Source organism: Neomonachus schauinslandi, chromosome 12 (genome assembly GCF_002201575.2).
Source record: "Neomonachus schauinslandi chromosome 12, ASM220157v2, whole genome shotgun sequence".
NCBI lineage: Eukaryota > Metazoa > Chordata > Mammalia > Carnivora > Phocidae > Neomonachus > Neomonachus schauinslandi.
The window spans coordinates 19803188-19820075 of NC_058414.1; the positions used below are offsets into that span (position 1 = coordinate 19803188).

General features: G+C 40.2%; 1 protein-coding gene, 1 non-coding gene and 1 pseudogene across 2 annotated transcripts in view; 2 read left to right on the forward strand and 1 right to left on the reverse strand.

The window, feature by feature from the left end:
• The first annotated feature begins 243 nt into the window (after positions 1 to 243).
• On the forward strand, positions 244 to 316 carry TRNAN-AUU. The gene has a single exon. It is a non-coding gene; the product is annotated as a tRNA-Asn (tRNA).
• Positions 317 to 15079: 14763 nt separating this feature from the next.
• The window catches only part of ORC5 (origin recognition complex subunit 5), an 87308-nt gene continuing 85499 nt past the window's right edge, over positions 15080 to 16888 (forward strand). Inside the window, exons 1-2 of the mRNA XM_021682889.2 lie at positions 15080 to 15228; positions 15803 to 15895. Coding sequence (XP_021538564.1) covers positions 15157 to 15228; positions 15803 to 15895 — 165 coding nt within the window. The 5' untranslated portion in view covers positions 15080 to 15156. The remainder of the gene's footprint in view (positions 15229 to 15802; positions 15896 to 16888) is intronic.
• On the reverse strand, positions 16410 to 16814 carry LOC110574244 (annotated as a pseudogene).

The following is a 16888-nucleotide window of genomic DNA, read 5'->3' on the forward strand; positions in this document are numbered from 1 at the left end:
CATGGTAACTGAAATTTGTGCATATTGGAACTGTGCAAAGTGAGGACTGTATTGAATTGACACAAAATTACACAAACCTATAAGACCCAGAGCAACAATCAGAATGTACATTTTAATCTGATTAGAAAACTGGTAAGAGAAATATAAGGAAAAATATTATTCACAATAACTAACCCTTAATAGTAATTCTTGTGAGTAAGGTCAAAAGGAAAGGACAAGTTTATATTTAAAAACTATAGGGGCACCTGGCTGGCTCAGTCGGAAGAGCATGCGACTATTGATCTCGGGGTTGTGAGTTCAAGCCCCACGTTGGGTATGGAGATTACTTAAATAAATAAAACTTAAAAAAAAATAAAAATTATAAAACCTTACTGAAAGACACAACGGAAGATATGGAGAAATGGAGAAACATATGTTCCTGGATAATAGGAGTCAATATTTTAAAGGTATCGATTCTCTCCCAAGTTAATCTATAAATATAATGTAATCCCAAAAAACAAGTACTAGGAAATTCTTGAATGTTTTTATAATTTTGGAATGGGGGAGGCCTTTTAATTGTGAATCCAAACATAGAATTAGATTATAAAACACAATAATCCACAATAAAATATAGACAGAACTCTAAGAACATCTTTTCATTATATAGAACAAAGAGTTCAGATTTAAGATACAGAAAGAGCTCTTATGAGCACCAATGTGGATGAATCTCAAAATAATTATGCTGAATGAAAAAAAAAGCCAGACAAAACAAGAGACTACATACTGCATGATCCCATTTATATTAAATTCTAGAGATTGCAAACTAATCTATAGTGACAGAAAGCAGATCAATGTTTGCCTGGGGCTGGAGTGGGGTGGAAGTGCAGAAGGATGGAATTATAAAGAAATACAAGGGATGCCTGTGTGACGCAGTCAGTTGGGCGTCTGCCTTTGGCTCCAGTTGTGATCTTGGGGTCCTGGGATCAAGCCCCACATTAGGTTCCCTGCTCTGCAGGGAATCTGCTTCTCCCTCTCCCTCTGCCCATAGCTTCCCCTGCTTGTGCTCTCTCTGTCAAATAGATAATCGAAATCTTAAAAAAAAAGAAATACAAAGAAACTTTTTAGGGTGACTGAAATATTCATCATTTAATTGTGGTGATTGTTTTGAAGTACATACTATGCCAAAATTTCTCAAATTTTACATTTAAATCACTTTAAATATGTACAACTTATTGTCTATTGACTATATCCTCCCATAAAAATTCAAAAATCAACTTGAACAAGACTAAAAGCCAATAAAAACAAGTCAAGAAAATGTATAGCCAAACCACAAAAGTAAACTGCCAATAAAATTAGAAGATACCTTTATTAACAATCAAGGTAATACAATGTAAAACACTAAATTTCAAAATTCATTTTTGTGCATCAAACTGGAAAAATCCAAAAGAGTTATGATTTCTGGTGTTGAGGAAGGTGTAGGGAAACAGACATTCTCATACATTGTTGGGCTGTGGATTGGAGAGTAATTTGACTTTGTCAAATTTAAAGTTACATGAAGCTTTGGTTTGTTTCTAGGAATCTACCCTATAGAAATAATCACAAATTGTCGGAGATATGTATAAGAAGATCTATCGTGACACTGAAATAATAGTGGTAACAACAAAACCACCAAACTACTATAAATCAATGGAATTTTCAAAATTATGATACCTTCAGACAATAAAATATTATGCAGCAATTAAACAGAATGGGGTATATGTGTATGTGTGTGCGTGTGTGTGTCTGTATACTGAATTGTAAAAATATCCATGTTTACTTCTTTTTTTATTATTATTATGTTATGTTATTCACCATACATTACATCATTAGTTTTTGATGTAGTGTTCCATGATTCATTGTTTGCATAAAACACCCAGTGCTCCATGCAGTACGTGCCCTCTTTAATACCCATCACCAGGCTAACCCATCCCCCCACCTCCCCCAGAACCCTCAGTTTGTTTTTCAGAGTCCATTGTCTCTCACGGTTCGTCTCCCCCTCCGATTTCCCCCCCTTCATTCTTCTCCTCCTGCTATCTTCTTTTTTTTTTTAACATATAATGTATTATTTGTTTCAGAGGTACAGGTCTGTGATTCAACAGTCTTACATAATTCACAGCGCTCACCATAGCACATACCTTCCCCAATATTTCTAAGTGAAAAAGCAAGTTGAAGAGTAATCTTTTTGTTTAAAAACATTGATACTTGTATACGTGTGTACATATACACGAGTAAACAAAAAATTCCATCTGGGGAGTATAAATGACAGAATTAAGGAGAGATTTCACTTTATACACTCCCAAAGTTTTCAGACGTACATTTTATTTTTCCCTTTTGAAAGTAGTTTAGTTAAGACATGATTTATACAATTTACATATGTAAAAAAAAAGTACGTCAAAGTCTAAAGATAATATCTTGAAGACCTCTGATAAAGGTCTTTGGAACACTCAGACTCCTATCAACTCCCTGCCATTTTGCATGCCATTCTTGCCCCATGTTTTAGTTCTGTCCTTTTTCACACCCCTCAAGTTAGACATTATTACTATTATCATCATCATCATTTTTTTGCAATGTTTTAGGTTCACCTCTGTTTACTGCTCTCTTTCCTTAATATTGCTTCTTGCATCTTCTGACCTTCCTTTTGATATAATTTTCCTTCTTTTTGAAGTTCATCTTTCACGTGTAACTTAAGTATAGATCTGTTGGTGACAAACTCTCTATTTACCAAAACAGATTTATTCATTTATTTGGCTCCCAATCTCGATAGGAGGTTTTCTGGGCACACAATTTGAGAAAGATATTTTCTCTCAGCTCTTTGTATATGGTCTTCCCTCCCTGGTCTTTGTTGTTGAGTAGGAACCGACAATCAGTCTATTTGTGGTTTCATGGTAGGTATCTGACTTTTCTCTTGGGCGGTGTTTATGATCTTCTGTTTGTTTTTGCTTTTCTGCAGTGTGGTGAGGTGGATAAAGGTGAATTCTGAAATATCACATGACATGGTAGGGAATATGCTTTATTGGGGGACACTCACAAGCCAAAGGCATCAAGCAAGGAACTTGCTCCATCCCACAGAAATCTATGCTACGGTGGGCCACACAACCAAGTTGCAGCAAAGGGACACCCACCTCCTCCCTGCTCCCTTTTTAGTGGGCAAGCAGGAGAATAAATTTCTCAATGGGGCAACTGCTGATTACTTGGTTTCCGGGAAATGCTCATTACGGTGTCAGCTGTTTACAGGGAGCTTTCTGAGAACCTCACTGCCAGGCACCTTGGAGATCTTGGGGCCAGTAAGACGATACAGTCCCTCTTGTTGTGGGGTATGAGGGAGCTACCAGCCCAAACTAGTTCCTTGCCCAGGCAATAGAGAGATGGAATCTTTTTCAGGTAATTCGATTCTTGTACCATAATTCCAGCCCCTAATCTCCAGTCTCCTCACATATCTGACATAGGGAAAGAGAAAGCAATTATTTGCCCCTCCTTCCACCTCGGCAGCCCTTCAGTTTTGCGGTCGGACGTGTGTAGGTTCTACCAATTAGGGTTTGTCCTCGTGCCTGAGGGGTAAGGTAGCTTCACGGTTCTTTTCCTGGAGTGACGTGCTCTCGGGGAGCCACGATTTGTTATTCTGACTCTAGGGGCGACATCTAGAGGCAGAGAAGAGTAGCTGCAGAGCTGCGGAAGCCATCCCGATCTCCATCATCCTTCCAGCGGTGTGCTGAGGTCCTTTCCCCGGTGACAAGGACTCCCGCCAGGGTAGAGTGGCCGAGGGTCAAGACTGCCCCCTTAATATCCGACCCCCTCCCGCCCATTGCGGACTGCATTTCGGTTAGACTCCTCCATTCTAAAAGGTATCAGCAGGGAGACGTGATGAGCTCTCATGGTTTAGCCAAAAGACCCAAAACTAATCACTGGTAAGAGGGGTTCCCCCTTCTGTGAGTATCAGCAACCCAGCGGTTGGGGTGGGAGGGCATGGACGACCAAACTCCAACCTGTCCTTCTCTAGTCTCAACAGACCCAAGCAGAGTAGTGATTGTCTGGCTCTGCAATGGCCAGGTTTGCAGAGCGGCACCGGACCTGGATGGATGGGGAGAGGCCTGGTGGGTCATCTTCACCTTCAGGGACTGTGATGCTGCGGGTTTGGAGAGCAAGGACAAAGGTCTAACTCTCTAAAGGGAATCCAATTTCCCCATCCCGAGGACCTCCTCACCCATTCTCTTTCTCATGGCTTTCTTCCCTCCTCATTGACCTTCCAAGAGGTTCTCTTTTTCTAAAAACTGCTCTAGCTCTTCTCTTTCCCGTATATGCAGCCCCGGTCAGTTTTGTGGATCGGTCCAGGGTTTTTCTATCAGTCCTCTGGCTTCTCTTTCTCTACCCTACAGCTACAGCTGCCTGCAAAACCCAAAGATTTTGGCCCAGAGCCAGAAGCACATCACTCTACTTGACAATTCTGCTCAATTGAGGGATTTTCCTAATTCGGCATGCTCTCTCCAGATGGTACAGCCTCAGGCTCAGAGAATGCTCTTCTGCTTCTGCCCATACTGTTCAAGAATGTGGAGGGCATGCCTGCCTCCTCCTCTTTGGTCAATCCAGCAGTTTATCCTGCAATAGCAGGTGCTAGGATTGGTAGATCTCAATCTGTGGAGACCCTGCTAATAGATGCTTTTCTCTAGAAAGCATGTCCATTTCCTCTTGCCCACAATCAGGTAGCATTACTGGCTTGTGACCACTCCTTCTCTCTTCCAGTCTCCCTGGCTTAATTCAGAAGCCCCAGGTTTAGCGAAATGAAGCACATTACTAGAAGGCAATTTGGTAAGTATATATCAAAAATCTTCAATACCTATAGACATTTTGACCTGATGATTCCAATTCTAGGATTTTAACCTAAGGAAATATTTGAACACATGTCTCGGTCTATATAGAAAGATATTCACAGAAATTTTTATAAGAGCAAAAATTAGAGATAATTTTGAGGTTCAGAGGATGATTGGTTAAATAAATTATGATGCACCCGTACAGTAGAAATCTATGTAGCAGCTACGTTGTAGCTATTTAAAATTATAATGCAGATCTATAGTTATTGAAATGAAAAAATGTTTGCAATATTGTGTAAGGAAAAAGACCACCTACAGGACAGCCTTTTTTTTATGTGATCCCAATATACATTCCATTTGTCCTCTGCATCACTTGACACTGCTGATCATTCCCTTTCTTGAAACTTTCTTAGTTTCATGACACCTCTTTCCTCACTCCTAATTTTCCTGCACTCTCTCTGGCTGTCTTCTCAATCCGTTAATCTATTCTTTTGCCACTTCTGAGTGTTGATATTTTTCAGATTTCCATATTCTCCTTCTTTTATCTTCTCATTCTGTCCACTCTCCTTGAATGACTTCTCTCTCTTTTTTTTAAAGATTTATTTATTTGAGAGAGAGAGAGCGAGCACCCACACTCGTGGGGGAGGAGCAGAGGGAAACGGAGAGAGAGAGTCTTAATCAGACTCTGAATTGAGCGTGAAGCCAAAGACGGGCTCGATCTCATGTCCTTGAGATTTTGACCCTAGCTGAAACCGAGAGTCAGACGCCTAACTGCCTGTGCCACCCAGGGGCCCCAAGTGACGTAAATTTTTACACAAATTTAACAACCATTTAAATGTTAGGGCATCTCAAATCTGAGTGTTTAGCTCCAATGGTTTTCCTAAATTCCAGAACCATTCAGCCAACTGGGCATCACTATTTGGTTGTCTTCCAGGATCCTCAAACTCTGCCCCAAACAGAACTCACCTTCCTTGTCCTCCCAAAACTGCTCTGCCCAGTATTCCTCATCTTAATGATGGCCACCACCTCCATTCGGGATCCTAGCAGCCATTCTTATCTTCTCTCTTTCTTTAACCAAACAAGTCTGTTAATTCTACTATCTAATTCTACTATCTGAATAACTCTCAAACTTGTTTATTTATCTTCATTCCTTTTCCTGCTGTCAGATTATCTAATAGATGGCTTCATTGCATGATTAGGGCACTGGCAGAGTATGGGGGTCCCAGGAAACCCTCAAACTCCCACCTTGTGGGCCAAGACTCTTGGCTATTTGTCATGTAAGAATTCTATACTCATCTGAGAAAAAGATGAACTTGATACATGGGCACTGGAAGACCAATATCTTCCTTGTCCTGTTCCCAAGAAATAATTGATATGTTATACAAGAGGAAGACACTAAAACATTAGATGTTCTTCAGAATCTTCTTATCTTATTCGGTCATGAGAATTTTTACATATTTGTTACTTTGTATTATTTTTAATGGACAGTAGAGGAAGTCCACCTCTGAGTGTCCCAAATAAGAAAGGAAAAGTTGTACCTTACGACATCTTAACTGTCAATCATCTCAGATACAAAAAAGAGAGGCACTCAATTTGCATCCCACCCCCACTACCCTGGGAAACAGTAATAAGATCATGCCCACAATGTTTAACTATAAACAGACATCATTTTATCAGCTATCCCTATGATAGGAGAGGCATTCATTATTAAAATTACTGGACAGCTCCAAGAAAAAAACCTCACCAATAGAGAACTGAGAAAACCAGTGTATAGCTAATATCTGATTATGTAATAAAAATATTAAAGAGAAATGAAAATTGCTTAAAAAAAACCCTTTGATTTTTGTCATTTAATGTTCTGAGTCTTTCAAACCATGTAATTAATTGACACCTTGACAAGCAGCAGGAAGTCTCCCCTGATACTTGTTAAATGATTTCTCTAAAACCTCAGGAATTATAATAAACAAACAAAAAACCAAGACAAAAATTGTAAGGAATTTAATGTTTGCTATATCAAAAAAAGATTATATTCAACATAATTCAGAACATAATTGAATTTCCTTACAAATATTTTTATGGTTTAATATAGTTTTTATTTGAAATATGCATGGGGGAGACTTGAAAATGTCATAATGTTTGCAAGATTTGAGTACTTAGGGGCACCTGGGTGGCTCAGTCAGTTAAGCATCTGCCTTTGGCTTAGGTCGTGATCTCAGGGCCCTGGGATTGAGCCCCGAGTCTGGCTCCCTGCTCAGCGGGGAGCCTGCTTCTCCCTCGCCCTCTGCCCTTCCCCCTCTCGTGCTCTTTCTCTCTCAAATAAATAAATAAAATCTTAAAAAGGAAATGTGAGTCCTTAATTTGATCCTGCTTCTGCCATTTCCTGTTTGATTTCCTTAAAAATTCTAAACCAGTTTACTAAATCAGAGATTTAGAAGATCTCTGTGTTTTCATTCCTGCCTGTTTCAATGTTCTCAATACTGCTGCCACTGTGATCTTTCCAAGGTGCAAATATCCATGCATAAAATCCTTCAGTGGCTCCCCATAATCTTCAAGATCATGTCTAAGCTCCATGTTATGGCATACATGCCCTTTAGTCGCCAGGATACTCTCACCTCTCCAAAGTTTTTGACTTTCTCCCCTAGTCTTCTTCTTCCATTTCCTTCCCTCTACCTTGTAGCCAACACTCTGGCTCTGCTGACACATCTGAAACTTTTCTGTTTTCATGCTCTTTTGCACATTGAACCTTTACACATTCTTCTTATTGACCTGGCTAACTTCTACTGATATTTCAGTATTCACAACAGATATCATTTTCTCTAGAAAGACTTCTATGACACACACTTTTAATTCTACGTCCTAGTATTAGCCTTTTTGTGTGAATTGCCCCAGCTCCAATTCCTAAAAAGCAACACAACAAAAACTGGGTAACAATTGCACACACAGTGGGTTTTGTTACACAAGAGGGAACCCTGAGTTTGGGGAACCTGAATCTTTTCTAACGGGAAGTAAACATGCCCGCTTTTTGCTCCTGAAGGAGATATTATCTTTACCATATTGGGCCGAAAGTTTGCCTGTCCTTTTTTGCTCCAAAGATTCTATCTCTGTTTTCCAAAGCTGTTTGCTAGACGAGCTTCTTAGAAGAGATAGTCTTGAGAAAAGGGCAGTCAGTGTCTCGCTCACAGGATACGCAGAGATGTAAGAGACCCATGGAGAAGTATCTCACAACAGTAATTTGAAGGCAGAGCCAGGATTTATGGTAGATTTGTGAGGTATTAAGAAAAAAGGGAAATAAATATGACTTCCAATTTTTTGGCCTTAGCCACTGGAAAAATGTAGTGCCAATTTGCTGAGGTGGGATGACTGCAGTAGCAGCAGGGCAAGACTGAGAAGTTTGGTTTTGGTCAGGCTAATTAAATAATTATAATCATAACGATATTTATTGGGCATTTGTCATGTGCTGGGCCCTCTGATAAACACATCATATACATTTACTGGACACAGAGTAACTGAGCACCTTATACATGTTAGTCACTATCCCAGGATCTGGAGTTAGAGCATTGAACAAAACCAGCAAAATCCCTGCGTTCTATTGTAGTGCTTGCATTCTGGGAAAGGACAGTCAGGCTGCTGAGGAAGTTCAGTGTGAGTGAGAATCATCGCTTCCTGGAGATAGAGTTGTCAACCTCGTGAGGTAGGATTTTGTATTTCCCCCCACTTTATAGACGAGGAATCAAGGCTTAGGAAATTAATATGCCTAAGGCATATTAATGTAGGAGCCAAGATTCTAACTCATCTGTTTAACGCTAGAGCCTATACTTTATTATTTATCTTTGTTTAAGTAGATTTTATACATTCTTATTCGACAGAGAGAGAGAGAACACGTGCATGAGAGAACACAAGCAGGGGGAGCAGCAAAGGGAGAAGCAGGTTCTCTGCTGAGCAGGGAGCCTGATGTGGGGCTTGATCCTAGGACCCTGGGATCATGACCTAAGCAGACCCTTAACCTCTTGAGTCACCCAGGCGCCCCATTATTTATCTTTTGAATAAGAATGTATTCATGAATATTCACTGAAGTGAATCTAATGTCATTTAAGTAGTGCTAAATTAGCTGTCCAATAAACTGTCCTTAGAAATGCAATATTGGGGCACCTGGGTGGCTCAGTTGGTTAAGCGACTGCCTTCGGCTCAGGTCATGATCCTGGAGTCCCGGGATCGAGTCCCGCATCGGGCTCCCTGCTCGGCAGGGAGTCTGCTTCTCCCTCTGACCCTCCCGACCCTCCCCCCTCTCATGCTCTCTCTCTCTCAGTCTCTCTCTCAAATAAATAAATAAAATCTTAAAAAAAAAAAAAAAGAAATGCAATATTGAAAATTTACAAAGAAGTAATGTAAAAATAATGGATCTGGCTAGTGCAGTGGAAAAGTTAACTGACTTGCTTTTTCTACTTAATATTGATTTAATCTCACTCTGATATTGGATTTTTTTTATATTTCACTACATAAATTACTTTGAATATAGTTTCATTACATATTTTTATTACTTTCTTTTTCTTTTGTGGTATAATTTTAAAAATTATCGCATTGAAATAAATTTGAGTTGAGCTGAATTTCAAAATATTTGTCTGATTCAATGGAATATTTAAAAAGACTTCTAATATATATTAGTAGCGCTCAGAGAGTAAGAAGCACTGAAAACTGTGGTACTGTAATGAGAACCCAACACTTGGGAAGAGCTACATTTTGATCACTTATCAAAGAAGACGTTTTATGAAAAATATTTCCTGGGGCTATATCGAGTGAAATTCTCAAATAATGTGATAGGGACCATAAGAAACATTATATTTTAGACTAAATGTAATATAAAGAAGAGAGGGAAAAATTGTGAAGAAGATTATTATTCCCACATTTATTCAATTTATAAGTCACTCATTTATTCATTCTATAAGTATTATATTAATTTATTATTTTTTACTGAGAGTTGGCATTTGTAGGACATAAGCTTCTATTTATGTCTCCATTGTCTTCCACACTAGATTGTAAGTTTCACAAGGATAGGGTACAATGTTTCTCTTGGTCACACTACATCCCTGGCACTCCACTCAAATGCTAGATTAATGAATGAAGGAATAAATAAATGAATCTGAGCATTTTAATTGAATCGGTACCCAAAAAACCATAAGCACAAAAATCTGTAATACAAGGTTAAGAATTTCAGGTGCTATACAAGTGTAAAGTAATAAATCCTATGAGACTTGAGAGTGGAAAGGTTTTGTTGAGTAAATTGGGGGAGTTTCGTAGCACTGGAGCTTGGACTTAAAATAGGCAATGTCTTAGGTTTGGTTTCCTAGAAAATACAGCTTGAGTCAATGATGAAAATGCTTTCAGATGGAAGGTTTAAACCAAAGGCAGAAAAAGTAAAAAGGGAAATGAGAACATATGTGAGCCTGGATTTAAAAAATAACTAGTTGAGTTCCACTATAATCTAGATTGTAAAAATCTGGAAAGAGCATTACTCCCACTTTAACAAGAAAAGCTGGATAAACTAATAATTTTTCTTTAACCCACCAGGGTTAAAGAAGAGCTAAGGTCACAGGGAAACCAAGTAGCATGAAATCTAAGGAAAGATGGGCTCCTTCAAGGAAAGATGGATGTAAACATTGACTCACCTGTAGCAAAATAGGGGGAAGGGGAGAAGGTAGGTGCCATAGAAGCAGGTAAAAATGTTTAGCTAAATTTTTTTATGATTTGGTGAAGGCCAACCATAGCTAAGATAGAGCCACAGACACACAGGCTCATCTCCATAGACCTCCACTGGATGCTCACAAGAAAGATCGAGGGCAGAGCAGGAGAAAGCTTCCCTTGAGGTACAAGGTAGAGGAAATGAGAAATGTTGGAAATTGGGAAATGAACAAAACCCTGCTCCAACTCTTGTTCTGTATAAAACAAAAGTCTTAAGCCTTCAGAAGAAAGGCAACGAATGCTCTTACCCACAGAGTACATGTGGAAAGCTAAAATCACAGCTGGGCGAAGGGTAAATAGAAAACACCTTCTACTCCTAGGAGCAGAGCAGGAAATCCCAAATAAGACCCCAAAAACACACTGCAGAGTTTAGCCGCTATGGAGATAAGGACAGGTTTACCGAGAAAAAACCCATTACTATGTCAGGGCCAGCCTAAGACTGCGGCAGGACAGGACAGCGGAGAATACCCCCCGCCCCAATCAGACTGGCAGAGTAGCAGGTGAAAAAAAAGCAGCATTCTGTCTCTAGGGGAGAGGCTAGAATGGGGAGAGAGACCACCTCTGAATTGCAAGCCCACAGGGAATGCCCAGAGTTGGGGGTGGAATAAGAATATTGAAAAAAGCAATGGTTTTATGTATGACTGGTAAATCAAGGTTGTTAATTATGTTTTTCAAACCTCCTATATCCTTACTATTTTTGTCTGCTTGATCTAACAGCTTAGGGAGATTCTGTTGAAATCTGCGCTAGGAGTGGATTTGACAACTTTTCCCTGAATTTCCACCATTTTTGGCATTTTGAGTTTTGATGTAATTTTAATAGGGTTGTTTCATAATTTTGGTGCAATAAAAAAGTTGTAATACTTCAGGGTCTGTTTTATGATCCTCACTCTTGAAATCCGTGAGTAGAGACAAATGTCCTTTTTAACCACTTTAATATCCCTAAATTACTTCCAAACATGACTATTATGAAGACTAACCAATAGAAGTACTAATGAAGGGCGTGTCTATATATTTTAATCCAGCAGAAAGATCAGGATGAACTCTAATGTAACAGGTGGTGCATTGGTTTCCTATTGTTGCTGTAACACTTAACAGCTCAAAACAACACAATTTTTTATTTATTTATTTTATAGTTCTGGAGGTGAGAGGTCTGAAATGAGTCTGACTGGGCTAACATCAAGGCTTCAATGGGGCTGCCTTTCTTTCTGGAACCTCTCAGGGAGAATCCATTTTCTTCCCCTTTGCGGCTTCTAGAGGCTGTCTGCGTTCTTTGGCTTATGTTCCCTCCCCTCCCCGCCATTTCCAAGCCAGCAACATCGGTCCAAGTCTTTCTCACAGTGCCACCTCTCTGGTTCTCTTCTTCTGCTTACCTCTTCCACTAATAATGACTCTTGTAATTGGATTGGGCCCATGTGGATAATACAGTCTAATTGCCCCCTGTCAAGGTCAGCTGATAACCTTCCTTCCACCTGCAACCTTAATTCCCCTTTGCCATGTAATCTAACATATTCACAGTTCCTGGAATTAGGTCATGGCTATCTGTGGGAGGCCATTATTCTGCCTATCAGAAGTGGTAAATGGAAGGAGCAGAAAAGGTGGACATCGTGCTTGGATTGAACTAGAGAGATGTATAGTTAAGTTTAGAGAAGGTACATAAAATGTAGCAATCTGCCTAAGTATGACATTGCTTTCAAATCTACTTCATATTGTTTTCTCCTAATATAAACTCATGCATACAGGTTATTATTATTTAATTAGTATTTACATGTTATTAAAATATATTTATTTTGGAAAAAAGTCAATATTTGGTTTATTTTCAAATAATACTCTAAACAATGTCCTCATCTACCTGGAGGGATTTTCACAAAAGTGTAATGTGATACTGAGGATATATTACCCAATTTCTATCTTTTTAGTAATCCGTATAACCAACCTGGGGCTCAAACTCACAACCCTGAGATCAAGAGTTGCATGTTCTTCCAACTGAGCCAGCCAGGCAGGCATCCCTTTATTACCCAATTTCTAAAGACCATATTGGTCCTTCACGTTCAAACCTCCTTAACAGTAAATGGCCAAAGGACCTAATGGTAGCTTCATTTCAGAGTAAAACTGGATTTCAACACAATTTTATTTATTTATATGCTTGTTTATTTTTTGGACAACCATTTATACTTTCTTTTGAGCTCAGGGTAGTCTTCAAAGTGGCTAAAACTATGATCATCAGACTACTGAGTAAAAGTGGGATGCCATATTTCAAGGCACAGAAAGCATTTTTGCAACTAAAACTAGGATATTTGGGGCTTTTTTTGGTGTTTTACTTTAGCAAGAATTTTCCCTTAATTGTCCATTTCATAAAGCAAATGTGGTTAAACATCTACTCTGTATTAAACTCATGCTAGTCATTTGGAAAAAGTCATTAATTCAATAATTATATATTTATTTTATTATTTTTGGAGAGAGTGCATATGAGGGGGAGGAGGAAGGAGCAGAGGGAGAGGGAGAGAATCTTTTTTTTTTTTTTAAGATTTTTATTTATTTGAAAGACAGAGCATGAGCATGGGGAGGGGCAGAGGGAGAGGGACAAGCAGACTTCCTGCTGATCGGGGAGCCCAACACAGGGCTCAGTCATGACCTGAGCAGAAGTGAGACACTTAACTGACTGAGCCACCCAGGTGCCCCAAAAGAGAATCTTAAGCAGGCTCCATGTCCAGCATGAAGCCTGAGGTGGGGCTCATCTCATGACCTTGAGATCATGACCTGAACTGAAAGCAAGAGTGGACGCTTAACCGACTGAGCCACCCAGGCACCCCTCAATAATTATTTGAGTGCCTACTTTGCACTAGAACTTTTTTAGGTTAAGTTCTTCAGAGACCTTACATTTTAGCGTAAGAGACAATAAATAAGTAAAATATATATTTAATAAGTACACTGAATAAAGAAAAAAAGGGGAGTGAGGGACGGCAAAGACTTGAGCAGAGATGTGAGTTGAGAAGTGAGCCACATGAATAAGGTTGAGCAAATTGTCTCAGAGGAACAGTAAGCTTAGACTCATAAGAAGCTGGAACATGCCTGGCATGTTCCAGAGAAAGCAAGGGTGCCAGTATGACTGAAGGGGAGCAAGCTTAAAGAAGAGAAGCAGATGAGGTGAGTAAAGAGGTGAGATGGGGAGGGGAGCAGGTTCTACAGGGTCTTGTACTTGGTGAGGATCTGGTGGAATGAGAAATGAGAAGGATCAGAGTAGGGGGATGATGACAACTTTCAAAAAATTAGATTACTGCTATACCAAAATATTGAAGTTTTCCATCTACATTTGGGTTTACTTCCAGTTTATCTGATGCCATGGCTAAGTTCCACAGCCATTATTTGAGATTTTCTTTCTGCCTGATTACTTCATAATTTATATTTTACTAGCCCCAAATGCCTGTACATCACAATGTATATCAGACTTTCAAAATGGTATTGAAAAGCAATAACCTGAAAGCTCATTTTATCACCCAGTATTTTAGGGCTTAAAACATCTCTCCTTGTTTGGTAAACAAATCATTTAGTTAAAAACTGGAGAATAAGTAACTGAAGATCCTTTAGACCATGATTTGGACCATGATGTGCACAATTAATTCCACGTACCAGGCACGAAGTATATAATCTTTTACTCCTAGCAATATCCCAGCTATTATTATCCTTATTTTATGATAAGGAAGTGGAAGTTCAAAATGAATAGTTCAACTTTACCGAGGTCTCTCTGTTCTTAAGTTTTAGGACCCCAAGTTCTCTTTTCTCTTTACTTCTGTATCTTTTTATTTACAGAATCTTCCAGTGTCTGGTTTCTCGAATAAATACACGTGAAGGTCTTATGCTAAGGATCGCATTACTGTTATTCCTGGCGCCCTCACCAACACCTTCACCTTAGATCTTCCTCCCTTTAGGAGGGAGAGGCATTTCCAGATCCGGTTTCAGGCTTGCACGAACACTAGTAATCCAAGTTGTTTGTTCAGCCCCATTACACTCTTTCTTTGCACCAGAGACCCCCTAACTGCCACACCCTCGTAGGGGAAAAACCCCATCTTTAGACTACTGATTAGCTCAGTCCGCCTTACAGTCCCTGTAAGGAGAGGGGCCTCAGCTGCACGCCTGCCTTCTTTTCCCCGACGGCGCTCCAGGGCGAAAGCTCCTGGGACTCAAAGTTTCTGCAGGAAAAAAAATCAAAGCCACGGGCTCGCGGGTCATCAAAAACCCGGAGGGTCCCCTCAGCTCCTGCCAGCCGTTTTCCTGTTCGCGCATTCCCGCGTTGTCCCCGGCCCTGTCGCCTCCCGCATGGCGAAAAGCGGCACCCACGATGTCCAATCACCAACAGCACCGTTAGCCAAACCCCTCCTCGAAGGGGAAAACAGAGCCCGCCTCCTCGGACCTTGGAGGAAAGGGCGGGGCGACGCTCCGCGTGCGCGCTGCCGTTACGCCGACGCACGGGCACGCCGGGTCCGCCCACGCCCTCGCAAGTCTGGTTTCCGGCGGGAGCGCGGATCGAGGGGCGGGGGTGGGGCTGCGGCTCGGGTTGTGGAGGTGGCTGGGACTGCGTTGCCCGCTGGTACCCGCCGGCATGCCGCACTTGGAAAACATGGTGCTTTGTCGCGAGTCCCAAGTGTCCATCTTGCAGTCCCTGTTTGGAGAGGTATTGTGGTCAAACTATCTTTTCTCTTCCAAATCCTGGAGGCAAACATTTCCGTGGTCTTGCGACGTGTTCTCGATTTTCTGTCTTCGTGTTTGGATTGAGGGGCAATACTCCATTTTTTTTTGCATTGAGAACAGGGTTGTTGTAGGTCTATCCTACTCCTCCACCCTAAGTGACTTCTGGTTAGTCCCTTTTAAAGGAGAACGGCACAGGCGGGAGCGGCCGGCACCACAGGACGTTGGCCCAGGACGGGTTCTTTTACACACGCCACGCTTTTGAGATGGTGTTAACCCAAAGTAGCCACTGGAAGTTGCTTAGTATCTTATCCCAGCTGAAAAAGATTTTACACAAGTGTGTTCGCAGTGTTATTTTTTTCCAGTGTCAGTTCGCACGTTTCATTGAGGTAATAGGTGTAAATCAAGCGTGGATGTAGATGGTGGTTTTCAAGAGTAGTGAGGGCCAGAGCAGGCTTCAGGTTTAAAGTATTTTCCTTTGCCATGTAAAACTTTCTCATGAGTTGATAATTATTTTCTGTTTTGTATGTGCAGACTAATACTTGCCTTTTCTCTCTTAGAGGCATCATTTCAGCTTTCCATCAATTTTTATTTATGGACATACTGCCAGTGGAAAGACCTATGTAACACAAACTTTGTTGAAAACTTTAGAGGTAAGAATAACTGTTAATTGATTTTTTTTTTTTTTTACTCATAGACTCCTGGAAATGGAATCTGGGAGATTATTTAGTATAGTTTACCTTTCTCTGAAGGAATATCTTCTATATGAAACATTTCTGACCAGTTTTTGTTTGAGATATTGTGGACTGTGATAAAAAAAGGCCAGCAAATGTTAGTGAAACTGTGACTAAGAGATATAAGGTAGGCTTAGTTACATTGTTACTCTGAAAGAGAAAGAAAAGCTTCCTTCTTGGGTGAGATTTGTGGAATGTCACTAAAAATAGTTATAGGTTCCATTATTTGTGCTAGATGCCAAAAGTTATCTTCCCAGAATGAGCAGTACTGCTTTTGTGATTTCTTTTGGAGAACAGACTATATTTGTAAGCAAGTCTTTGTTTCGTTGTTACTTCTGGAATTAACCTCCATTTTGATCTTTATTATTATTATTTTTTAATCACAATAGACATTTATTTAGCGTAATACATTTACAGCTCAGATAGTTCTAAATTGTACATTTCAGGTTTATTCAACTTCTTAAAAATATTTGAGGGCAGCTGCAACCACAGATTTCAACTCCATCATTATTTCTTTGCCCATTCTTCTCTCTCTCTTCTTTCCCGAATAACTTCTTTCAGATATGGTTCAAGGTAGAATTTATCCTCCTCATATTTTGTCCACTGCTCTTTAGGCAAGATCTGATGCCTCGTGGTCCAGTGCTCTCTTAATGCGAAACATCCTGTCGTTATAAAGGTTCTCAGGAAGCCTTCTTATGGCCTCTTTCACATCATCATTCTCATATGTTGTATCATCTCTCATTAACCCCAGTTTATTGAACCCTGCAGCATTGTAGTACCATTTTCGAATACCCTCCAGCCACTGGCTTGATGCTGCAACAGCAGGCCTGCTCGCCATTTTGACCCGAGGCTGCAGCGTTGCCTGCTGGGTCCATTTTGATCTTTAAATGAAGAGCTAGCTTAATCCTCATA